This window comes from Vitis riparia, chromosome 11, assembly GCF_004353265.1.
Source record: "Vitis riparia cultivar Riparia Gloire de Montpellier isolate 1030 chromosome 11, EGFV_Vit.rip_1.0, whole genome shotgun sequence".
Taxonomy (NCBI): domain Eukaryota; kingdom Viridiplantae; phylum Streptophyta; class Magnoliopsida; order Vitales; family Vitaceae; genus Vitis; species Vitis riparia.
This window is the reverse complement of record NC_048441.1, coordinates 10,143,302-10,170,010: the sequence shown is the minus strand read 5'-3', so window position 1 is coordinate 10,170,010 and position 26,709 is coordinate 10,143,302. Positions and strand designations below refer to the sequence as shown.

The 26,709-nt window shown below is 34.0% G+C and overlaps 1 protein-coding gene across 1 annotated transcript in view; it reads left to right on the top strand.

The window, feature by feature from the left end:
* The first annotated feature begins 3,958 nt into the window (after nucleotides 1-3,958).
* LOC117924740 (probable leucine-rich repeat receptor-like protein kinase At1g35710) overlaps nucleotides 3,959-26,709 on the top strand; it is a 31,429-nt gene continuing 8,678 nt past the window's right edge. Inside the window, exon 1 of the mRNA XM_034843459.1 lies at nucleotides 3,959-8,087. Within this exon, the coding sequence (XP_034699350.1) occupies nucleotides 3,959-8,087 (4,129 nt within the window). The remainder of the gene's footprint in view (nucleotides 8,088-26,709) is intronic.

The window sequence follows — 26,709 nt, the reverse complement described above, 5'->3', positions numbered from 1 at the left end:
CCAACTTTTAATTATTAAGTAGAAAAAAAATATTATCATTATGTGGAAACCATGGATTGAGTTTTCTTCTTTGTGGAATTAAAAATAAGTTAAAATAATGTAATATAAATTGAGAAAAAGATATAACAAAATTTATATTTTGAACATGCCTTTTTACATCATATTTAGTGTAAAAATATAAGTACACGAATATAAGTATCATCACATTGTGCAATTTTTTATTTTATTTTTTATTTTTTGTTAGCAAAATTTCATGTCATAACAAAGGAAAATTACAAGGAAAACAACAAATAATTCTTACATTTAGATATATTTCCATTCTTTTTATTTTTAAAAGAAGAAAACATGAATAGAAATAATTTTTTTCTATATTTTATTTTTCAAAGATAATTTTATTAAATTTTAAAATACAAAATTATTTAAAAATAAACAACAAACCATGTTCTTTTTTTAAGGAAATGTTAAAACTTTTATTTCTTAAAGAAAAAATAGAAACAAAATTTTTATCTTATACACAAACCAGTTCTTCATTAACAAAAAATTGATGAAAAATAATCCCACACATGACCTCAATTGTTTTTTAAATTTGTGGTTGTCTCTTTGTTAATCTACAATTTTAAATGTTTTTTCAATTTTTTCAATTTTTTCTTTTAAAATTTTATTTTAAAAAATATAAATAGAAAAGGAAAAGCTATTAAAAAAAAAAAAATCAATCTTTCAATTACAAGCCATGAGGATTATTCTTTTTGCCCCATTGATGTTCATATTCATAGAATGCATTTAAAGTATTGGTAAACAACTAATGCTAAATTCATTTTATATAAAAGTATTGCAAGTAGAGTGGTAGAATAACCAACTTTATGTCAAATATGGTTGCTGATTAATATATTTGAAAAGTTGTTATAGGATATGACTAAGTAGGTAATGGAAACATCGGATGCATATTTCCACCCATCTAACAATGGCCCTCCAATATCCTTCATAGTTTAAAAATTAACTAATTATAAAATAAGATCCTTTGAGAAAAGACACATCAAACTTAATGCAAGAATGAAATATATTAAATTATCAACTTAATCTAATACAGCGACACAAGTGATGACTTGAGACTGCTTAGGTGCATGCTATAATGATGACTTGAGACTAGTTTTATATATTTTATATAAATTTTGAGTGCCTTTTTATGCTTTTATTGAATTTGTGGTTGCAATTTGGAGTTCTTTTGAAAAATTATTAGCTATAATTATCACTACAATTATAATTATAATATTGTTGTGAGCTTCCTACCTATAATTATTCATGTGAATCTATTGATATTTCCCTTCAATTTGCTTTTTGTATATGATGCTTCCTTTAAGTTTATTTTTGTGCAATTTACTCTGTTTTTTATGTTTTCTTCAAAATTTTCACCTTGTGAACATGTCATAGCCACTCCTTATGTTGTAGTTACTTCAAACGTATACTTAAAAAATTAATCAATTATAAAGTAAGATCCATTGAGAAAAACACATTAAACTCAATGAAAGATAGTAATAAATTAAATCATTAACCTAATCTAATGTATCAACACAAGTGATGACTTGAGAATGCTTAAGTGCTTGCTAAGTCATTAATATGCAAACTCAACACATTCTTCGGTTTAGGGGCCCAAATGTCTCAAAGACTTTCTATCAAATAATAGATCTATTTTAACTCATTGCTACTTTACCAAACAAAGATAGATTAATTTATAAAGAAGCAAAATATCATTATGCAACTTTAGAAAAAGTCATTCTTGGAGTCATGCTAGTCATCATTATGAGTCATGCTAATCACCATTATTAGATGAATTGGTCTCATCTAATAGTCTAACCTAACTAATGTTAGATAAATTTGGTTCATCTAATAGTCTAACCAAACTAATGTTGGCCTTGCACGATAGAGAAGATTTATGAGAAGTTGTTATTGTACTTAATTTTTTAGCATTTACTTGCATAATCAAAAAAGAATTTTAGTTATTCTTTGATTCATGATCAAGGCTTTTCAATGCATTCAACTCTTTTGATAGGCTAATTAAAGTAATAATTAATAGTAATTGATGAGTGCTTGGAATCATGTTATCATCTTATTGAGTGGTTTTTGTCAAAGTGGGAGCCATACACCAAGACTTGTTGAGTTAGTGCATTTGCACTTCTTCCCAAGTTCCATGATTTGGCATTAATCCTTTGTGTGATTCTTCGAAAATATAAGAGAAAAAACTAAGAAAATAAAATCAAGAAAAATCAAATGCAAAAAATTACAAAATTAAAAATATATTTAAAGTTAATATATTATTTACATATATCATTTCATTTAATTTTTATCTTCTATATAAAAATTAAATAATTTCAAAATATATATGTTTTAACTAATTTTAATCATATTTGATTTTGTTTCATCTTTTCTATGGTATATCAAACATGAAAAAAATCATCTTCCACTAATACTTTTGAAACCAAACATAGTTTATAGGATTGAAAATGACTAGATTTTGGACATTTAGAGTTTTAATAAGTGATTAAGTCTATTTAAGGAATTTTATACCATCTAATAAAACTTAAAAATACAAATTAAATAAATTCTTTATCACCTTAGATACTCAAGTAGACAAAAAAAAAAAAGTATGTTTGAAAGTGTGTCTAATAAAAGTGCTTTTTTAATTTGCAAAACCTTTATCAATAACAATTTCAATGTGCTAGTAGTTGTATTATCAAAGAAACAATAACAATAGTTTTTTTATTAAAAAATTATATTTTTTATATGCTAATTTAAGTTATCAAAAAAACAAAAATTAATTACTATAAAAAAGGAAAAAAATATTCTAAGTTTAAATTTAAAATCAATGAACCGAAACTTATATTTCTTGAATTGGATGGTCTACTCAGTCATTGAATTTTTACTTTTTTTTTTATTTCTTATATTTATGTGTATCTTGGGACAAAAGCCAACTCTTTAATTATTAAATAAAATTGAAAAAAAAAATATTACCATTTCGGGGAAACCATGGATTGAGTTTTCTTCTTTGTGGAATTAATATTGAGTTAAAATAATGTAATATTATTTGAAAAAAGAAATAACAAAATTTACATTTTGAACATGCCTTTTTTCATCATATTTAGTGTAAAAATATAAGTATACGAATATAAGTATCATCACATTGTGCAATTTTTTATTATTATTTTTGTGGCAAAATTTCATGCCATAGCAAAGGAAAATTGCAAGGAAAACAACAAATAATTCTTACATTTAGATATATTTTCATTTTTTATTTTTAAAAGATGAAAAAACAAATAGGAAATAATTTTTTTTCTATATTTTATTTTTCAAAGATAATTTTATTAAATTTTAAAATCTAAAATATTTAAAAATAAACAACAAACCATGTTTTTTTTTAAAGAAATGTACGTTAAAACTTTTATTTTTTAAAATAAAAAATAGAAACAAAAATTTTATCTTATACACAAGCCAATTAATTCTTGATTAACAAAGAATTGATGAAAAACAATTCCATGCATGACCTCAATTGTTTTATAGATTTATGTTGTCTATTGTTAGTCTACAATTTTAAAAGTTTTTCAAATTCATTCATGTAAAATTTTATAAAAAAAGAAATTGAAAATAAAAAAGGAAAAGCTATTAAAAAAAAAATTCAAGGTTTCAATTACAAGCCATGTGGACTATTCTTTTTGCCCCATTGATGTTCATATTCATATGATGCATTTAAAGTATTGGTAAACGACTAATGCTAAATCCATTTTACATAGAAGTATTGCAGGTATAGTGGTAGAATTAACCAACTTTATGTCTAATACAATTGCTAATTAATATATTTGAAAAGTTGTTATAGAAAATGACTGTAGGTAATGGAAACACAAGATGCATATTTGATTTTGAGTGTATAAATATGTATTGAATATCCATCGTTTCCACCCATCTAACAATGGCCCTTCAATATCCTCCATCCTATTCCTCACCCCCTCGACTCATCATCATTCTTTGCTTCTTCATCATTCTGTATTTCCCTTTTTGTTCAACATCATCGTCATTTCATGTCTCTTCTACATCTGCTTTTGCTTCTACCACTTCTTTGATTATTGAGCAAGAAAAAGAAGCACTTGCTCTTCTAACATGGAAATCCAGCCTTCATATTCGATCACAATCTTTCCTCTCTTCTTGGTCTGGAGTTTCTGCATGCAATAATTGGTTTGGAGTTACTTGCCACAAGTCAAAAAGTGTCTCCAGTTTAAACCTTGAAAGTTGTGGTCTAAGAGGTACGCTCTACAATCTCAATTTCTTATCACTCCCCAATCTTGTCACTCTTGATCTTTATAACAACTCGTTCTATGGAATCATTCCCACCCACATTAGTAATCTTTCCAAATTTATCACCATCCTTGACTTGGGTTTCAATAATTTTGATGGTCTCATACCTCACCAAGTTGGATTGCTAACATCTCTTATTTTTCTTGCATTGCCTTCCAACCATTTAAGAGGTCAAATCCCTCCTTCAATAGGAAACTTGAGGAACTTAACCAGTTTGTATCTTTATAGCAATGAGTTTTATGGTTTCATTCCTCGAGAAATTGGATTGTTAAGATCTCTTAATAACCTTGTGTTGTCAACTAACAATCTTAGTGGTCCCATCCCGACTTCCATAGGAAACTTGAGGAATTTAACCACTTTGCACCTTTATACTAACAAACTGTTTGGTTCCATCCCTCAAGAAATTGGATTGTTAACATCTATTAATGATCTTGACTTATCAAAAAACAATCTCATTGGTCTCATCCCACCTTCCATAGGAAACTTGAGGAACTTAACCACTTTGTACCTTCATACTAACAAACTTTCTGGTTCCATCCCTAAAGAAATTGGATTGTTGAGATCTCTTAATGATCTTGAGTTGTCAACTAACAATCTTAGTGGTCTCATTCCACCTTCCATAGGAAATTTGAGGAATTTAACCACTTTGTACCTTCATACTAACAAACTTTCTGGTTCCATCCCTCAAGAAATTGGATTGTTGAGATCTCTTAATGATCTTGAGTTGTCAACTAACAATCTTAGTGGTCCCATCCCTCATTCCATAGGAAATTTGAGGAATTTAACCACTTTGTACCTTCATATTAACAAACTTTCTGGATCTATCCCTCAAGAAATTGGATTGTTGAGATCTCTTAATAATCTTAAGTTGTCAACTAACAATCTTAGTGGTCTCATCCCGCCTTCAATAGGAAACTTGAGGAATTTAAGCAGTTTGTACCTTCATACTAACAAACTTTCTGGTTCCATCCCTCAAGAAATTGGATTGTTGAGATCTCTTAATGATCTTGAGTTGTCAGCTAACAATCTTAGTGGTCCCATCCCTCATTCCATAGGAAATTTGAAGAATTTAACCACTTTGTACCTTCATACTAACAAACTTTCTGGTTCCATCCCTCAAGAAATTGGATTGTTGAGATCTCTTAATAATCTTAAGTTGTCAACTAACAATCTTAGTGGTCCCATCCCGCCTTCAATAGGAAACTTGAGGAATTTAACCACTTTGTACCTTCATACTAACAAACTTTCTGGTTCCATCCCTCATGAAATTGGATTGTTGAGATCTCTTAATGATCTTGAGTTGTTAGCTAACAATCTTAGTGGTCCCATCCCTTCTTCCATAGGAAATTTGAGGAATTTAACCACTTTGTACCTTCATATTAACAAACTTTCTGGTTCTATCCCTCAAGAAATTGGATTGTTGAGATCTCTTAATGATCTTGAGTTGTCAACTAACAATCTTAATGGTCCCATCCCACCTTCCATAGGAAACTTGAGGAATCTAACCACTTTGTACCTTCATACTAACAAACTTTCTGGTTCCATCCCGAAAGAAATTGGATTGTTAAGTTCTCTTAATGATCTTGAGTTGTCGATTAACAATCTCAATGGTCCCATCCCACCTTCCATAGGAAACTTGAGGAATTTAACCACTTTGTACCTTCATACTAACAAACTTTCTGGTTTCATCCCTAAAGAAATTGGATTGTTGAGATCTCTTAATGATCTTGAGTTGTCAACTAACAATCTCAATGGTCCCATCCCACCTTCCATAGGAAAATTGAGGAATTTAACCACTTTGTACCTTCATAATAACAAACTTTCTGGTTCCATTCCTCAAGAAATTGGATTATTGAGATCTCTCTTTAATCTTTCATTGTCAACAAACAATCTCAGTGGTCCCATCCCTCCTTCCATAGGAAACTTGAGGAATTTAACCAAATTGTATCTTGATAATAACAGATTTTCTGGTTCCATCCCTCGAGAAATTGGATTGTTGAGATCTCTTCATGATCTTGCACTGGCAACTAATAAACTCAGTGGCCCCATTCCTCAAGAAATTGATAATCTCATACATTTGAAATCCTTGCACTTAGAAGAGAACAATTTTACTGGCCATTTACCTCAACAAATGTGTCTAGGTGGAGCACTTGAAAATTTTACAGCCATGGGCAACCATTTTACCGGTCCTATTCCAATGAGCTTGAGAAATTGCACTAGCTTATTTAGAGTTCGGCTTGAAAGAAACCAACTCGAAGGAAACATAACTGAAGTTTTTGGCGTATACCCAAACTTGAATTTTATGGATTTGAGTTCCAACAATTTGTATGGTGAGCTTTCTCATAAATGGGGGCAATGTGGTAGCCTAACAAGCCTGAACATATCCCACAATAATTTGTCTGGTATCATACCACCTCAACTTGGGGAAGCAATTCAACTGCATCGACTTGATCTCTCTTCAAATCATCTGCTCGGGAAGATCCCTAGAGAACTGGGTAAGCTAACATCAATGTTCCATTTGGTGTTAAGCAACAACCAACTTTCAGGCAACATTCCTTTGGAGGTGGGAAATCTTTTTAATCTTGAACATCTTAGCTTGACATCAAACAACTTAAGTGGCTCAATCCCTAAACAACTAGGAATGCTTTCCAAACTATTCTTTCTCAACTTGAGCAAGAATAAATTTGGGGAAAGCATTCCTGATGAGATTGGGAACATGCATTCCCTTCAAAATCTCGATCTCAGTCAAAACATGCTGAATGGGAAGATACCACAACAGCTTGGAGAACTACAACGCTTAGAAACATTGAATCTCTCCCACAATGAACTCTCTGGTTCCATCCCATCCACTTTCGAAGATATGTTGAGTTTGACATCTGTTGATATATCTTCTAATCAGTTGGAGGGACCTCTCCCTGACATCAAAGCCTTTCAGGAGGCTCCATTTGAGACATTCATGAACAATGGTGGCTTATGTGGCAATGCCACTGGTCTGAAGCCCTGTATCCCATTCACACAGAAGAAGAACAAAAGGTCTATGATTTTGATTATCTCCAGCACCGTATTTCTTCTATGCATTTCCATGGGAATTTATTTTACCCTTTACTGGAGAGCAAGGAACAGAAAAGGCAAGTCCAGTGAAACACCATGTGAAGATCTATTTGCAATATGGAGCCATGATGGAGTGATATTGTATCAAGATATCATTGAGGTGACTGAGGACTTCAACTCTAAATATTGTATTGGGAGCGGAGGACAAGGCACAGTTTATAAGGCCGAGCTACCAACTGGTCGAGTTGTTGCTGTGAAAAAGCTTCACCCACCACAAGATGGTGAGATGAGTAGTTTGAAAGCTTTTACAAGTGAAATTCGGGCCTTAACAGAAATTCGACATCGAAACATTGTGAAGTTTTATGGCTATTGCTCACATGCAAGGCACTCGTTTTTGGTCTATAAGCTGATGGAAAAGGGAAGCCTAAGAAACATTCTAAGCAACGAGGAAGAAGCAATTGGGTTGGATTGGAGTAGGAGGCTAAATATTGTGAAAGGTGTGGCGGAGGCATTATCTTATATGCATCATGATTGTTCACCCCCTATAATTCACAGGGACATATCCGGTAACAATGTTTTATTGGACTCTGAATATGAGGCTCATGTATCGGACTTCGGCACAGCAAGGCTTTTAAAGCCAGACTCACCATCCAATTGGACCTCATTCGCAGGCACCTTTGGGTATAGTGCTCCAGGTAATTAAGTTGTTATTTCATCTAATGTAAGATTGCTCTTGTAAAAGTCTTTCAAATCTTTGTTTACGAAATGGGGTATGAGTGATGATATTTTGTGTTGCAGAGCTTGCTTACACCACCCAGGTGAATAATAAAACTGATGTTTATAGCTATGGGGTGGTGGCATTGGAAGTAATTATGGGTAAACATCCTGGTGATCTCATCTCATCCCTGTCATCAGCATCATCATCGTCATCAGTCACAGCAGTGGCTGATTCTTTGTTGTTGAAGGATGTGATAGACCAACGCCTCTCACCTCCCATACATCAAATCAGTGAGGAAGTTGCATTTGCTGTGAAGCTAGCATTTGCGTGCCAGCATGTTAACCCCCAATGTCGGCCAAGCATGAGGCAAGTTTCTCAGGCACTATCAAGTCCGAAGCCACCTTTGCAAAAACCATTCCCCATGATTACATTGAGAGAGCTGTTTCAGGGGTGATCATCCGGAAGCTCTCTGGTAGGTGGTCAATATGGAAAACCTCTGCTCTCTTATACTTTTTCGGCCTTGATTGCGCTCATGCAAGTGAATCTCTGTAATTTCATCTCTTTTCAATCTTTGGTTCCTTAAAAATATTCTTGAGGATCTATTTTGTTTTCAATAACGTTATCAGAGACAATGCCATCTTACTTGTATTACTGTCCTTTCCCAGTTCATGTACTATGTTCAATTGAAGTATGTGAGATGGTTTGAGAGTATTAATTTGGAAAGGAATATTTGAGATTTTAGCATAAGCTAATTTTTCTTAAATTGAGAATGGGGTAGATGTGTTTCTTTCTTTAGAAATGGTAATTTTAGAAATGAACTGATGATTTTAGAATGGTAAAGCTGCCATTTGATTGACACTAGTGGTCAACTTCCATTATGGGGAATCTCTATGGATAATCTATGGAGTGATATGAGTTTGTTTGAGAGTGATATTGAGGGGGCTAGAAGTGCTTCATTACAAAAATTTTGGACACCACTTCTACGTGATTCTTACAAAAATCATTTTTTTATATGACACATTATTAGAAGTATAAATATTTTTAAAAAAAAATTTATTCAAACACTATATTAGAACTATTTTAGATAAATGAATATTTATTAATTTAGAGAATATTATATTTCAATTGTACTATACTTTTCATGTATGACTTATAAATCCCAAAGCAATAAATGTGGTCAAAAGTTAATACATAGAAGCCTAAATGACTAAAAATAAGAGATGATTATTATTTGTAAAAGATATAAAGATGATTAAGGAAGAGATGGATGTCAAAACTTATGATCTAAAAGATAAAAATATTTCAAGCATGTGATGGTTCTAAAAAAGATTTGAATTCAGAAAATAGAAGTTATAAAAAAATTTAATACTATATTATGAAATGTTTTTTAGTATTTTTTTTTCTAATGTCCTTCAATTAATTATTAATTTATATTTCCTTGCCCCCTTAAGAATTTTTAAATAAATTATTATCTTATGTATTTAACGAAGTTATTAATTTTGTATATTGATCCGAGTTGGGGTCATGAAATTTTATTATTTAAACTAGGTTATTAGTTTATCAACTGTATATTTATTGAGGTTATTTTTGTACGCGATACTAACAAAAACTTCAAAAAACAAAAATGTGATACCTGGATTCATTCCTAAATGGGCTCTAAATAGAAATAAGGCCAATTTCTGTTAGTACAAGAAGCTATTGTCATTCTCTCCAACCCTCTCTTATCTCTTAAACTGGACAATTTAAGCCTTCTAAACGTGAAGGTCCATAGTGGTAAAATTTAATCCTGTCTTCAATATGAGTGGCATAGCAGAGATACTCATTCCTGTTGTTCCTAGACAGGGTCAATTGTTGATGATGAAAGTAGGATATTATCGATTCCATAAGGATGCACTTGGGTATTAGTGGGCCAAAGCTGAAGCATATGGTAAGTCCTTTGGATACTTAATTATATATGGAAATAGATATATGTACACTTAGTTTCTTCCATCATGCCCATCTCCCTGAACCAGGATCAGGAAGGAGGTGGTGAATGAATGACGGTATCTAGTAACATGTTTACTGTCACTATGAAGTATTCACAACCAATTGGTGGACCATATGGATTTGAAGTTGATCCTGAATTCAAGGACAACCGACTGGTCCCTGTTTCAGAAGTCAGATAATCTATTGGATCCCCTCTACCATGCTCAGTCTGAATTGGAGGAGGCAATACCCTCACAGTTTGGAGCTCAATATGCACAATCTGCCCAATGATGTAGCTGGGTCGGCTTGAGACTTGGTCTGCGAACAAGGCCACAGACTCCGTAGATAGATAATAGTTACAGCAGTTTCTGTTGATCGCCTCATAATGGCCAGCTGAATTCAACACAAACGCAGCAATCTCGTGGACTTCAAAACGGCCAAATGAGATTCTTTCCATGTTTGCCTGATGCAAGATTTACCAAATTGTCCGAAAGAGAGAGAGGAGAGAGAGAGAGAGAGAGAGGAAAACTAAACTTGCTCTGTAATAAAGCATTTTAAGTCCAGATCAAGAGGAACACTTGTTTGTTTGTGAGAGATGTACAAAACTATAAAACAGTTAATTGGTGGAACCAGCCAGAACAAGTCCAGTTTCTTGTTTTAACAGTCAAAATGAGCATATTCAGGTACAGTTGTTTTCAAGCCATTTTCATATAAGGATGGATTTAGTTGGAAGTTATCAGCGTACATGATGCTAGTCATATGTTCTAGCGTAATCGAGTGAATAAGCCATGAAATAGGTATGCATTTCATTGACCCCAATCCATTATTGATAAGTTAGGCCAAACACAGTGATCCAGACCAAGTATTGTAATTATCTCCATTAAGTGGTGAAGATACAAAGAACGGTAATAGGGTTGTCAGGGACAGAACATAAAAGGGTTTGAGAAATTGTCCAAAACTAGAAGTAAGAAGTTCATGGAAAACTTTGAATCAAGTGGAAAAAAATAAAAATTGCACCATTAACAAGCAAATTCTTGAATTGACCAGCATATAAACCATGGCATCAATGACAATAGTAAACGTGCTAACAACTTAATTCATTTTATACAAAACAATATTCGGTATCATGTAAAGAATTCAAATTTATTTTGCCATATATCAGATTTCTGTAATAGATTAAACATTCATTTCAATAACTGAGTTCTGATTGATTCAGTAATGGAAACATTGCATGCACCTTTAAAAAATGTTTTCATTAAAAAAAAAATGAATTTGTGGGATCCTTTGATTATTAGCAGATTTCCATCTTTTAAGACAGAATAAACATTTCAAAATGACCCATTTGAAGAAAATATTGTTGTCAAACATATTACAAAACACATATTTCGTTCCATTTTTTATATTAAATTCAAAAAATGCTTTTCACTTATGATAAAACTTATATTAGTACTTTCATTTTTAATACGCATAGTCTTTTTCTAATGTTTATGGTTTACTTTTATCTACCGTTCTCATTAATGGTAAAATGTCATAGATGTAAGAAAAATATGATATTATTTTTGTATAACAAGTTGTAGAAGTAATATATATATATAATCATGTCAGGCATGTGCAAACAAAAATAAGAAATAAACAAGACAGTTGTTGATAACATCAAATATCACCATTTAAGGGACACGACAAAGTTACTACTTCATGTCATGAATGCATGGACAACCCTAGGGAGATAAGTAGCCGTAATCATGGCAAATTACTCCTTCACCTAAATGAATTGAGTGTTTCTCATGTCACCTTATCAGCTATGATCTCAATATTTTAAGGTGGTATAAAAAACAAACAATAATTAGTCATTCTTTATATCTTTTATTTACTTAGTTTTTGCACGAAGTATTAGAAATAATAATTATACCTTACAAAATTGATTTTACTTGGAGTAACTAATTGATAATAAATTATTGAGTAAACCTATTGAGATTCTTAAGGCATGTTTGGTTATATATTTTAAAATAATTCTCTATTGTTTTTAGGAATAAAATTGTGTCTAGAAACTCAATTATAAATAAATCGCCTTCTTCCATGTGTTCCAAAGCAAGACCATGTTTAAGAAAAAAACAAAAGGGGGGAAAATTCATTCACCTTATTGTTCATAGTTCCCTGATTCTCACAATAATCCATATAATACAAATGGAGAAACAAGAAATTTGCTCTACATAAAGACATTATTTGAAAATCAATTTTTTTTAAAAAAAATGTTTTTTATTTTGATATAGAAAACTATTTTAAAACTGTAAAAAAAAAAAAAAAAACTCATCTAATGGTCTAAACAAACTAATGTTGGCCTTGTAGGATAGGAAAGACTTATCGGAGGTTATTGTAGTATGTTGAATCATGTGCATTTACTTGCATAATGAAGTAGAAATTTTAGTTGGACTTTAAGTCATGCAAGACCTATCAATGTATTTAATTAGTTGATTTAGTTGCCTAATCAAAGTAAAAATTAATGGTGATTGATGAAAACTTAAAGTCATGTCAGTATCTTATTAAGCAGTTTTTGTTAGAGTGGTAGTCATGCATCTTGTCAAGTTTTATTCAAACCTCTTCCCATATTCCATGACTTGACATTAATACTATGTTTGGTTATTAGAAAATTTAAGAGAAGAAACAAGCGAAAAGAAAAAGAAATAAAAAATGAAAGGAAAGAAAAAACAAATCAAGTTTTTAGGAAATTTTAATTATTTGATTTTGTATTATATTTTCTTTTGTATATCAACATGAGAAAAACATCTTTTATTAATAATTTAAATAGACGGATCAAGGTCGTGCATGTCCTCATAAGACCATGCGAAAACATCCAAATATGACCTGAGCAACTGAGTGAGGTCATTCCTCTCATCCGTAGACAAATCCAATCCAATCTTCAACTCCCTCAACTAGTCTGCTGTACCAAAATCAACAATCTCAACGTCTCCTGTGGCAGGTGAAACTCTTTTATCAATGGGGTCCGAATCAGAAGCAGAAGATGAGTCATTATTTGAATCGTGTTGTACAATCTCATCATCTATATCAAATATCTGTGATGTGGGTGAAGAGGGTGCAGATAAAGTGATATCACAAGAGACAGGTAGATACTCGAAAATGTTCAAGTCCATAAATGAAGAGTCATGAACATTGTCAGAACATGAAACAAATCCCGATAAAACATCAAATGAAAGAAGTGAGTCCATAAAGTCGGACGCTCCCTCAATTGGGCCAACAAGGCCATCAAACAAATCGTTAACAACTATAACATCATCTGAAATCTTCGGAGCAGGAGCAGTCTGGATCTCATGATCGATCTCGATGGCGGACACCCCAAAGAGATCGAATGGCGAAGCAAGCTCTGGCTGAACTACCCTATCAATCTGGCTCATACTCATAGCAAGCATCTCATCAATGTACTCGTCATGTGGAACAGCTCCATCTACTATGTCTCCGATCTCGGCAAATGTCCCACACTCATCAACCTCATCCAAGAAATAGAGCGTCATAAGGTTCATAAGGTTCATATGATCTGGAGATGATGGGGCGACCAATGCAGAAGCAGAGGTGCTAGGAGCTCTGTCACTCAACTGCAGCTGGTGGACAAGATACTGAAGCTTGGTCTCCTGAGCAGTGCTGAATCCCCCAATGATCCCATCTGAATGTGTTTGTAGCTCTGACGCCCTCACAAAGTAGTCCGCCAAGCTCATGGTGTATAGGTGAACAAGATAGTCAAAATGTGTGTGAGCCAGTCGGGCCCTCACCCTCTCTTTGCGTAATCGCGCCATATATCGATAGTCGACCTCAGTAGGGATGAACCCGAGTCCAAACGATACATCGTGATTTGGGATAGCCATGAACTCACTAGGCTCGTGCTGACGTCGCCCCAATCACATGTCGGGTAAATAAGACATGCTCCTCATCATATCGAGTACCACTGTGCTGCCATGCTGGTCAAACGACATGACCACGAAGTCTCGACGAAAATCCTCTATCTCTAGGGTCTGCACCTCATCGAATGTGAACCCAATCAGAAATAGGTCGTCATCACTTATGCCTGATCTGAAGAATTGACTCAGAAGAAATAAACATATCTCCAGCAGACTGCACTGTGATGACCTAGCCATCGTGAATGAACTTCACCTTCTAATGAAAGGAAGAAAGAATAGGCCTGACTCGATGAATCCACGATCGACCCAAAAGCAGGTTAAAGGATGTAAAAATCCTCAAAACCTAGAACATAGTGGGAAAGGTGGTCGGACCTATCAACAGCTCAATCTCCAATGTGCCCATAACCTCCCTCCTAGTGCTATCATACAATCAGACTGTCTGAGTAGAGGGACCAAAGTCAGAGGGCGTATAGCTAAGGGCGATGGCAGTAGCTAGATGGCAGACGTTCAGGGCCGAGCCATTGTCCAAAAGGACAGATGGGACTCGACGGCCTGAACAACCGATTGATATATAAAATGGACGTGTGTGATCCGAACACTCCGGTGGCAAGTCATCATCGGAGAATACTAAGCATGTGGCTCTGCCAGCCGTCACCATATGAGGTGAGGCAACCTCGGTCTGACTGTGTAAAGTAAAAGGTATAGCATGTGGTGCCGACTGACTTGGTGGAGGGGGTGGTGGCATTGCAGGGTCATACTGGGCGTCATCCTGAGACGGGACCTCCTAGGGCTGCTGCCCATCTATCCTCCGACCGAGGCTAGCTATAACCTCCTGAATCGAAGCCATGGTCGCAATAAACTGGTCGATAATAACTATCTGTGAATCCATATCTCTTTAATCTGATATCGAGTCTGACTGGTCTAATACTCTAATCAATCTACCCCCAACTCTGATCCAAGAAGTCGAACCTAGACCGAACGTATCAATACTCCTATAATAGTGGAAATACTAGATAAGATACGGGGTAAAGGAAACTCCACAAGGAATGTCTATTAAATATGTCGAAGGTAACCCAAAAATAATCAAACTAATATCCAATCGTGAGCAAATACATAAGAGACCACTACGAAGGTAACTAAACCTATCACTATCGAACTAACTCTGAAGGCCCACAAATGCACCCACGTGTTAGGAAAGGAAGTCTTGATCGAAAGATCTAAGGCTCAACCTACAAGATCAAGATAGCTCGAAAAAAAAGGGAGGTGGACTTTAAAGGATCTCTAGCAAAAGCGATCGTATCCTCCAACGATACGCAACCCTTTGCACGCCTCCAAAGAGACAAGGCGCTTCCATGCAAGGTAGTCATCACCTCCACACATACACTACCTCGACATCCCAAGGGGTTTCCTACGGTGAAATCTCTCAAAACTCTCAACACTCAATGGTCAACTAGAGTGCACAGTGAGCGATGTGGGTGCATCTGAAAACCCTATGAAGCTAAAGCAGAAGAAGAAACATATTGGTGGCACAAACATCCATGAAACCTAGCTCTAGGCTATACAGGTCTGTGGACCCGCATTTTTCACATGCGTCCCCACTCGATCAGCGAGACTCGCTTTTTATTTGTGAAAAAATATTTAGTTTTGGAAAAGTTGGAGTCAACACTTATTTTATTTTTATTTTAAAGGGAAAATAAAACAAGAAAGAAAAACCCTAAAATGTGACTCCATAATTTTTGGAAAAAGCATGTCTTTGAAAAACCGGAGTCTAGGTTCAGGGATCAGGTTACTTATTGGGAAGGTACCTCTAAGAGGTAGCACCCCTCTAAGCTCTAAAAAGGTCTCTACTGACTAAGTTGAGGGAAATGGGGCAATTAATTAATTAATTGAGAGTACCTAGGTTGACTAAAGTGATTTCAAAAAATAACATGCGAAATAGGATCAAATCACAATAAAAGGGAGTTAGGATACGTACCTGAACCGCTTCGCAAGCGCTATCAAAAGACATCAAAGGTTAGTTTGAAAATATGGCACATAATATGTGTTTTGTCAAAGATGATCAAACAAGCATCAAGGCAATCAATCATGCCATCAAATAGGATCATAGCTCATGATAACGTACACATTCATAGAATTTTAGAGTTGTAAGGTGAGAAGAGCATACCTGATTAGCGAACATCCACACGTCTTATGGGAACAAGGGTATCTCAACAATAAATATTAAGTGAATTCAAATATTTTATCCAGAAGAATCAAAAATCAACATATCAAGCAAACAATATTGAAGAAGGTATCATGAATGTCGGGCCCCCACCAAAGCCCTAATTAATTTCGCATGAGTTGATTCCATAAATTCCATGACTTGGAATTATGGAGTTTGTTCATGCTTGAGAAAATTGAGAAAAATCAAGAAAATCGGTTGAAAATCAAATAAAATAGTGAAAATGCATGCCGGAAGGAAAATGGCAGCAAGAGTGTGTTAGAATATGGATTTTATACCTAGAAAAGACCTAAGATGAATTTTTCAAAGCCGGGAATGTTTAATTGAACAATGGTTCAAAAATTCTATTTAAAACAGTAAGTTCCCAATCAAAGAAGCGAATAGAGGAGAAGGTGTATATAGCAAGGTTGCCATGAAGTGAAGCCGGGAGATTCTAGATAGAAGGGACCAATTCACTACAAAAGTGTTCAACTGTCAAATGCTTCAACTTAAGAGACATCTTGATTTGTAAGCTCAACTGGATTCTCCTCAACATAAGCCAAATACTGAATAGAAGGTTCAGAATTTCCAGTTTTCTGCATTGAGAGGTTTTCTGTATTCTGCTAGTTTTCAATTGATTAAGCCTTTCAACTTTTACCTCAATCTGCCATAATAGAGTTCGATTCATGTGGCCTGTGGTCATTTTCTGCATACTTAAGCTTCCTGTATGAAGACTTCATTACTTGGAGAGACATCCTGACTACTTCGAATACATGATTCAAATTCTGCTGTTTGCTGAGGAATTCCAATAGAAAGCAAGAATGTTTAGATACCGTTCTTAACTTCTGTCACACACGGAGATTATTTTCTTTCTGTCTTAAACAATTTGCACTGAACTTGGTTTTCATCTTTAATGATGGTGTTTGATCTGTATTTCTATTAAAAGCTCTACCAATTCCATAACAGTTCCAGAATTCTGTATCAATTGGTCTCTTAGCTGGACAAACGAATAAAGTTTGTATGTGCTTCCTATTTATTCATCAAGAGCAAACTAAGGATACCCTTGATGTGATAGGCAGCTAGATCAGTTTCAATCTCCACAGGTACAGAGTCTTTTTGCTGTCCTGAACCCCATTGCTTTGAAGTCAATATGCTTGATAGCATTTGATTTGGCTGTAACTCGATTTTCGAGTTCTTAGTTTTCTTTTGCTGAAGCCAAAATTCATCCGCTTCTCAAGTGTCTCTAGAAATTAATCATGCAATCTTGAAGCTCCAGTTTGTCGTGTGTCTTACTCTTCCCACTCACGAAGATTTTTAAAAAAAAGGTCTGAGCTACTTGAAGAGCCTGATATCTGTCAAAGTATGTCGAGCTAAAGGTCATGGAAACAAGCCAATACCCTCCCCCTTCTCTTACTCTGCTTCTGCCACAAATCAGTCGTAAACAAAGTCTGTTCGGTTTCATAGAGTACTAATAACCAGTGTGTCTAGGTGATGCTGGATGCTTTTTTGTAGACCAGGGTATCATATAGAGCAATAAGCACCATTCCGGAAAACTGGGCAAAATTAGGCCCAAGCAATAGCTTGAGTAGAACTTTAGTCCCTTGTATCATCTTCATTGGGGCCATTCTCAGCTTTACTTCCTGATTTTGTACCACCATCTGGACAGAAGACAACATTTGCACCGTTGATTGGGGACTAAAAAAAGAAATAAAACCAAGAAGAGCAACACAGATTTGCTTCTGGTTCATTGAGGCACTTGATGCTACTCCCAAAAGGTCCCATAGAGTGTATTCATCCAAATCAATATCATCATTGTGCATGGCGTGACTATACATGGCAGCATCTTCATAACGAATGATCGGGTTGTCGAAGCCAGCATTCCCCTTTCCGATGAGCTGCCTGTTGATTCCGGGACTGCCATTAACAAAGGCTTGACTGTGGGAACTAGTGCCACTATTAGTCAAACACTGATTATAGATGGTGTTCCTACTTGCCGAAACCTGACTGTGAGTGCTGGTACCACCACTAGTCAATGGTGTAAACACCCCTGAAACCACTTGGCCCTTTTCTCATATAACGTTTACAAAATCGGTATCTGCGTTCAGGTTGCTCTCAGAGCATGATTCATTTTGGACAGATTTAGATATAACATTGGAAGATTCTAACCTGGAAGCTATAGCTTCCAAATCTCTCTTTGATCTTTATTTGAAACCGGAGAACAGCAAGCTTCCCTTCAAGCAAATCTAGCAGTCAATTGTCAGCAGTACCCCGGAAAAAACCTACTAGACTGTCATTGTTGCTTTAGAATTCTGATTGTCACCTCCATGTGCTGAATGCAGAGATTTGCCTGAAGAATTCGAATGGAATCCGACACTGCAGATGATTATAATGGTCAGTGAAATCAAACAAGGAGAGAACTTTCGATAAGAGGTCTTCATGGGGTTCCGAGTCTTAGAGATGGAATTATTCTCTCAATGTGAACCTTGGCGAAGATCCCTGCTTCCATTTCATGTCCAAAAGGTGAATTTGACAAATTGCTTGAAGCAGATACTTTAGTTTGCTTCAATCTCTCATCATCAAAATGTTTATCACCAGTACCAAACTTCAAAAATTCAGTGTTAAAAGGTTGCAACAATTCTTTTGTACCAATATTCATTTGAAAGCGACCTGTAATAGTGAAGTTCCTGGACCCAGCAATTACTTCTGTAGGGCGAGCACAAGCTGCCATTAAAAATTAGTTATCCCAGATTCATAAAATAAGCTCCAGTTATGGAGTGTTAGCGGGACCCAAAACTGAAGAAATTCAGACCACATATTCGCCACTTTTCTGGTAACCCATGTCTCAACCAATGTAAAGCTTCCAAACTTCGGTATCAAAGTTTCAGCAGGCATTATCATTTGGTGAAGCACTTACGATTATGCACCCAAAATCCCTCATGAAGAACAGAGGGATGCAACCGAGAAAACAGAGTATAAAGAACGAAAACAACACAAAGAAAAAATAAATAAATAAATAAAACTGAGGAACTCATGAAAGCCTTATTTCAAATTTCATTCAACAGGCTCGGATCGGTGGGAGGATGATCAGGAACAGATTCGAGGCAAACTAGCAAATAACCGATATCAACAAACAATTTTGTGGCCCTCTTCGTCCACACCAAAGAACAGTATATTAAACATTAAAACGATCATACAGAAAAAAAATCAGATATGGGTAAGAATTCCAAAAGTAACGAGAAAAATATCTGGATGAACTCGGTTGCACTTACTCCTTTCCTACTCCTTTGTGCTTTCTCCAACTCCTCTGTGTTTTCTCCTCAAAAATCCTCAGAATTTCTCCCAATCCTCCAATGCGTGCCTCCCCAATGCGTCCTCTCACCAAAAAAAAAGAATCTCCTCCCACAATCCAAAAAGCTTCCCCATTTTCCTTCCTCTCTCTCTCTCGTATGTATATACGTCTTTCCCTAAAACCTAAATCTCCCTAAAAAAGGCGAAATCTCCTATTTTCTCTCTTCTTTTCTCTTTATCCTTTTTTAAATCTTCCAATTCAAAAGCAATCTTCCCAATTTCAAATTCCTCTCCAAAACCTTCCAAGGAGAGTCCCACCTTCCTTAAACTCCAATAGTAAGTTTCCTTGCAAAAAACGTGGAATTTTTTGAAGTTAAATAATTGAATGAATAGATAAGTAAGTAAATAAATTAGGAAACGGTAAAAAAAAAATAAATAAATAAATAAATAAGTTAAGGAAGATAATATAAAGAGGAAAATAACCAATAAAAAGTGAATGATAATCATAAAACTAAAACTAAAAAATAAAATAAAATAAAAATAAACCAATAAACAAAAGCCGAGCCCAAAAGCCATGTAGCCATGCAAGTCATACAAGTCACACTAAAAATGTCCAAATGGGCCAAGTGTGCCTAAACGGCCTATGATGAGACTAAGTGGGCCTAGGGTGGTGCCTAATGGGCCAAGTGTATCTAAAAGTTATCCTAAAAAAAAACAAGAAAAGCCTAAGTCTAAGTTAGGGCTGCCAAGGGTCACAACAAGGGATCAAATAATCCCTCAACCAAAATCTCCGAGGTGACTCAGAAAAAGGTAAGTGGTATGAGTAGCCATGGGCCACCAAGGAACTATTGTGGAGCATTGAAAGCGAATTTTAAAGACATGTGCTAAAGGGACAAAATTGAGGGTCTACAAGGTCTTCAATGATTAGACTCCAATCAGAATCAATGTATCGGTCTCCTCCAGAATGCTCCCAAACATCGATATAGCCCATTGCTAGACCTTACTCCTATCCTCTAGCTCGGTCGAAGAAACAAGCACACACAAGGCCTCACACTCGCAAAAATGAGAGTTAGAATGAAAAAAATGACTGAAAACAAGAGGATTGGAGGTAAGGGGATAAGTGTGCGACCCACATAGACAGGCGATGTGTAATCACATAGAGGAGTGCAGTCATGCAACACACAGTCAAGCAAAGTACAGATAGATCACTCATGTCCACATACAGGCTATGACAATCAAGATGAATAGTGACAAAAATAGCATGCTCAAAGACGATCAAGATAATATACAAGCAAATGAGTCAATCACTAAGACAACAAGATATACAACAGTGTGAACATACATGTCAAAAGGAGTAAGGCAATCATGGTAAGAGGAAAATCAATATGCTAAGACAATCAAGAGAATCAATCAATATCATCAGTATGTCAATGTCGCAAATGGATATAGCAATTAAGCATAGAAAATCGCCAAATCAAAATCCTCAATGTGTTATGATCACTCAAGCATAGAGAAGCACAAAGGAAATGTATACATCAATCGCCTAATCAAACGCCACATTTGTCATCTTAAGTTCAAACTTGACCCTCCAAAATCCCCAACGGAGTCGCCATTTTGTGAACCCCGTATTTTAGCTCGATACGTTCCCACTCAATGGAAAAACTCGTTTCTTTTATTTATTTGGTGAAAATTTGATTTTTTTTGAAAAGATTTGGAGTCGTCACTTATTTTTGTTTTATTTTTAAAGGGAAAACAAAATAAGAAAGAAAACTCTAAGTGTGACTCCTTGTTCGGAAAAGACGATCTGTGAAAAACCAAATCTGCGTTCGAGGGTCAGGTTACTTATCGGCAAGGTACGATAAAGACTGTAGCACCCCTCTAAGCCCCTAAAAAATGGGTCTCTACTAAATAAGGTGAAGCAAGTGTGGCAATTGATAAGGAAATCGATGGATACCGATGAAATGATCAAATAATAAAATGAAACACGCGTAAGAGTAAGCAAAATGGGAGTGGGAGCTTACTTTGGCAGCAAGTAATAGTGCGCTATCATGGAAACAAGGTTAGCTCAAGTATAAAGTCATCACACATGCATACCAAAGAGCAGAAGAAATTGGAACTTTTAAAATTATTTGAGAATTAGAGTTTTGAAAATTAAATAATGAAAATTGGATGATGATGATGATAATAATAAGGTTAGCTCAAGTATAAAATCATCACATGCATACCAAAGAGCAGAAGAAATTGGAAATAATGAAAATTGGATGATGATGATGATAAAGGTAAGGAATATGCCAAGCAGCCTTTAGTAAAACCCCATCATCTGAAACCTTTCTGAAGCACCATGACAATAATAATAATAATAATAATAATAATAATAATAATAATAATAATCCCAAGCAAACAAAGGTAAGGAATATGCCAAGTAGCCTTTAATAAAACCCCATCATCTGAAACCTTTCTGAAGCACCATGACAATCATAATTAAGTGCATAACCCAAAATCATAGTATTCCAAGAAACACAACTCCTAACAGCCATTCTATCAAACACTTTGTGCGCATCGTCCATTCTCCCAATCTTCCCATACATTCCCATCAATTCATTCCCCACATGAAGATTCCACTGAAACCCCATTTCCACAACATGCCCATGAACGCTCCTGCACAATTTAGGACTACCCATCAAAGCGCAAACCCTTATAGCCAAAGGAAAAGCAAACCCATCAGTTGAAACCCCTAACTTTCACATTCTGCAGTAGATTTCAAGGGCTTCTTCACAATACCCATAAGCCACATTAGCCCTCAAAATTGAATTCCACAAAAGCAGATTTGAAAAACACTCAATTGGGCTAGCTTCAAACACTCTCTGGGCATCACTTACCAGCCCATACACGCACAACTCCATGCCTTATTTATTCATAAATACAAGGGAGCGCACCTAGGAAGCAAAACCAAGCAATTTGAAACAAACACAACTATGGAAAAACAACCAAACCAAAATAGAATATGATAAAAATAAATAAATAAATAAACAAATAAATGCACCCTCAAATGGAAACATATTTCATGTTTGATTCAATGCGTTCAAAAAACCAGTGGTACAGAGGGAAAGTTCAAGACAAATACCGAAATGAGGTCATCAACCAACGAAAAGCAATCCTCTTCAGCTAGAATTCTTGAGCTTCAAGCTACTCTCTGTTTCGGCTCAAAAAAATCTATGCCTTTTGCTCTGTCTCCCCCTAAGCTCAGCTCCTTACCTCCCCTTTTCTTGTCCCCCCGGAAGCCCAAAAATAGCTCGGGTCCTATGGCCGCCTAGAACAGTCCACCTATCAGTCCTATGGTTGCCCAAAACAGCTCATCGATCAAAGTCCTACTTGGCTGCCCAAGAATGGCTCCTTCTCGGGGTGTCCAGGAAAAATAAAACCCTTCTATCTGAGGAGGTCTACACATTTCTAATAATGGAAGTAATACTAATAAAAGTGTTATAGGTTAGAAATATTTTAATGATAATCACTACTAAGCAGACTCACTTGTTTTTCATAAAATCGGGTGTTGTTGATAAAAATATTACAAGTTAAAAGTGTCTTTACCCTAATCAGGGATGGAGCCAGAAATACAGTTCAAAGCGAAATATAAAAAAAAAAAATAGAAGGGCAAATGTGAGTCAAAAAGTAACATTTAGCTTAATGGGTGGTTTGTTTCTCTTTGAAACTAAGGTCATGGGATCAAAACCTCAGGGGAAGCATGTGCCCTCTCTAGGCACTAGCTAAACCTACTATGACCCTAATCACAGAGGGATTCCAAATATGAATATTTGTCATCCTTTTTCTTTATTTGGGCCTTTTGGTTTCAAATGAGAACAATGGAACCATAGATTGCCAAGGTCCACATCCAATTATCATCAAATTTATCAATCTTAGAAGGGCTTGAGCCCATCTTGAGAGCCCAATGAATTGTCTAATCTCAAATCACATGGGGAGGCCCTTGTAAACCCTTTCCACAGCCTCAACTTTCCATATGTTTTCCAGAAGTCAACATTTGATTCCTCTGCATTGGGATTTGGATTCATCTTCATGATCTAAGCTTCAATTAACAAATAAAGTCAAAAACATCCATCTCTCATTTAAATCAACATTAATCTTCATCTCAAAATGAATTTGTGGGATCCTTTGATTATTTATAGATTTACATCTTTTAAAAGAGAATAAATATTTAAAAGTGACCCATTTGAAGAAAATATTTTTGTCAAACATACTACGAAACACATATTTTGTTCCATTTTTTAATGTTAAAAAGCCAAAAATGCTTCTCAACTATGATAAAACTTTATTACTACTTTCATTTCTAATATACATAGTCTTTTTCTAATGTTTATAGTTTATCTTTTATTTACAATTTTCATTAATTGTAAAATATCATAGATGTGGCAAAAATGTGATAATAAGTGTCGGGAGACAAGCCTTTTAATTCAAGCTTGACAAAGACTTCAAAACCCATAATCACGGCAAATTACTCTTACACAAAAACAAAAAAGATAGTTGTTGATAGCATCAACTATTACCATTTAAGGGACACAACAAATAATTCAAGTCATGAATGTATGGACAACCCAAGGGAGACAAGCCTTTTAATTCAAGTTTGACAAAGACTTCAAAACCCATAATCACGGCAAATTACTCTTGCACAAAAACAAAAAAGACGGTTGTTGATAGCATCAACTACTACCATTTAAGGGACACGACAAATAATTCAAGTCATGAATGTATGGACAACCCAAGGGAGACAAGCATTTTAATTCAAGCTTGACAAAGACTTCAAAACCCATAATCACGGAAAATTACTCATGCACAAAAACAAAAAGGACAGTTGTTGATAGCATCAAATATCACTGTTTATAGGACATGGCAAATAATTCAAGTCATGAATGTATGGACAACCCTGAGGAGATAAGTCTTTTAATTCAAAACCCATGATCACAACAAATTACTCTTGCACAAAAATAAAAAAAGATGGTTGTTGATTTTATCATATATCACCATTTAAGGGATATGGCAAATAATTCAAGTCATGAATGTATGAACAACCCTAAGGAGACAAGCCTTTTAATTCATGCTTGACAAAGACTTCTAAACCCATAATCATGGTAAATTACTCCTTCACTTAAATGAATTGAATGGTTCTCATGTCACCCTATCAGCTATCCATGATCTTAATCTTTTAATATCGTATTGTAAAACGAACAATAATTTGTCATTCTTTATATCTTTAATTTACTTAGTTTTTGCACAAAGTAATATTAGAAATAACAATTATTATTAAGGTAGCTTACAAAATTCATTTTATTTGAAATAACTAATATTTGATAATAAATTATTGAGCAAAATTGTTGAGATTCTTGGGGCATGTTAAGTTATATATTTTTAAATAGTTTTATATTTTTTTAGGAATAAAATTGTGTATGAAAACTCAATTCTAAAGAAATAGTTTTCCTCCATATTCTTCCATGTGTTTCAAAGCAAGACAATGTTAAAAAAAGGTTAAATTTATTGACCTTATTGTTCATGTTTCCTTGATTTGCAAAATAACCATAAAAAACAAATGAAAACACTAAAAAAAATTGTTTTAAATAATGATGTTTGAAAATTGATCTTGAGACAACAATTTTAATAAAAAAAATTATCAAATGTGTTTTTTTGTTAGAAAATTATTTTTTAATTTATTCTCATTTAGAAAACTATTTTAAATTTGTCAAAAAACCTCATCTAATAGTCTAACCAAACTAATGTCGGTCTTGTGCCTGGGGAAGACTTCCGGGAGGTTATTGTACTATGTTGAATCATGTGCCTTTACTTGCATAATGAAAAATAAATAAATAAATAGTTAGACTTTGGGTCATATTCAAGACTTATTAATGCATTTAGCTCATTTTGTAACCTAATCAAAGTAACAATTAATGGTAACAGATGAGGGCTTAAAGTCATGTTGCATCCTTTGGGTCGTTTTTGTCAAAGTGGGAGCCACACATCAAGACTTGTTGAGTTTATTTGAACTACATCCCATCTTCCATGACTTGACCTTAATCCTATTTTTGTTTTCAGAAAATTTAAGAGAATAAACAAGAGAAAAGAAATAGAATGAAAAATGAAAGGAAAAAAATAAGTAAAAATAAATATTAAATTTAAAAATAATAAATTATTTTTATATATTTTTTCAAACTCCTTTAATTTATTTTTATCCTCTTTATAAATATTAAATAATTAATTTTAAAATGTGTAAATTTTTAAATAATTTTAATAATATATAAGTTTTTTTAAGTAATTTTAATTTTATTTTATTTTATTTCATATTTTCTATAATATATCAAACATGAAAAAATCATATTTTATTGATATTTTAAAGGATAGGGTTGAAAATAACGGGATTTTGGGTATTTAGAGTTTTTATAAGTGATTAGGTCTGACTTAAATTATTAGTATTAGAGTAAGATTATGAAAATTAAAATAGAGTTAAATTTAAAAGTTGAAACAAGTTCAAAATTTTGGTTAAAATTAGCAATGTTGTGTAATTTATAAATTAATAAAAGAAGGGTTTAAAATATTTTTTAATATCATCTATTCCAAGTTGACTAAAAAAACAACTTTAATGATAGAAGGATCAAGATAAAAGTTTTACTTGATTCTCAAGGTACATAAAATACTAACAACTAAATTTATTTCATACAAAATAATATTCAATACCATGTGCTTTGACATATATCATATTTTTTTAATATATTAAATATATTTTTAATTTACGGTCATTTCAAAAATTGAATTTTGTTGTATTAATAATGGAAACATTACATGCACTTTTAACAAATATTTTCATTTTATAAAAAAATGAATTTGTAGGATCCATTAATTATTAGCAGATTTACATTTTTTTAACATAGAATAAACATTTAAAATTCAATCATTTAAAGGAAATATTTTTGTCAAACACATTACCAACACGTATTTAAAAAAAACAGAAAATAGTTATCATTTGTACTACTAACTAACAAGGTGTAATATTTTGCAAATTGATTATGATTTTTTAAATGTTAGAATTTAAATTGGTATTTTCATTTTTAATATACATGGTCTATTTCTAATGCTTATGGTTTTATCTACGTACACTTCTCATCATTAATTGTAAAATGTTGTAGATGTAGCAAAAATATGATATTACTTTTTTATAACAAGTTGCAGAAGTGAGATAC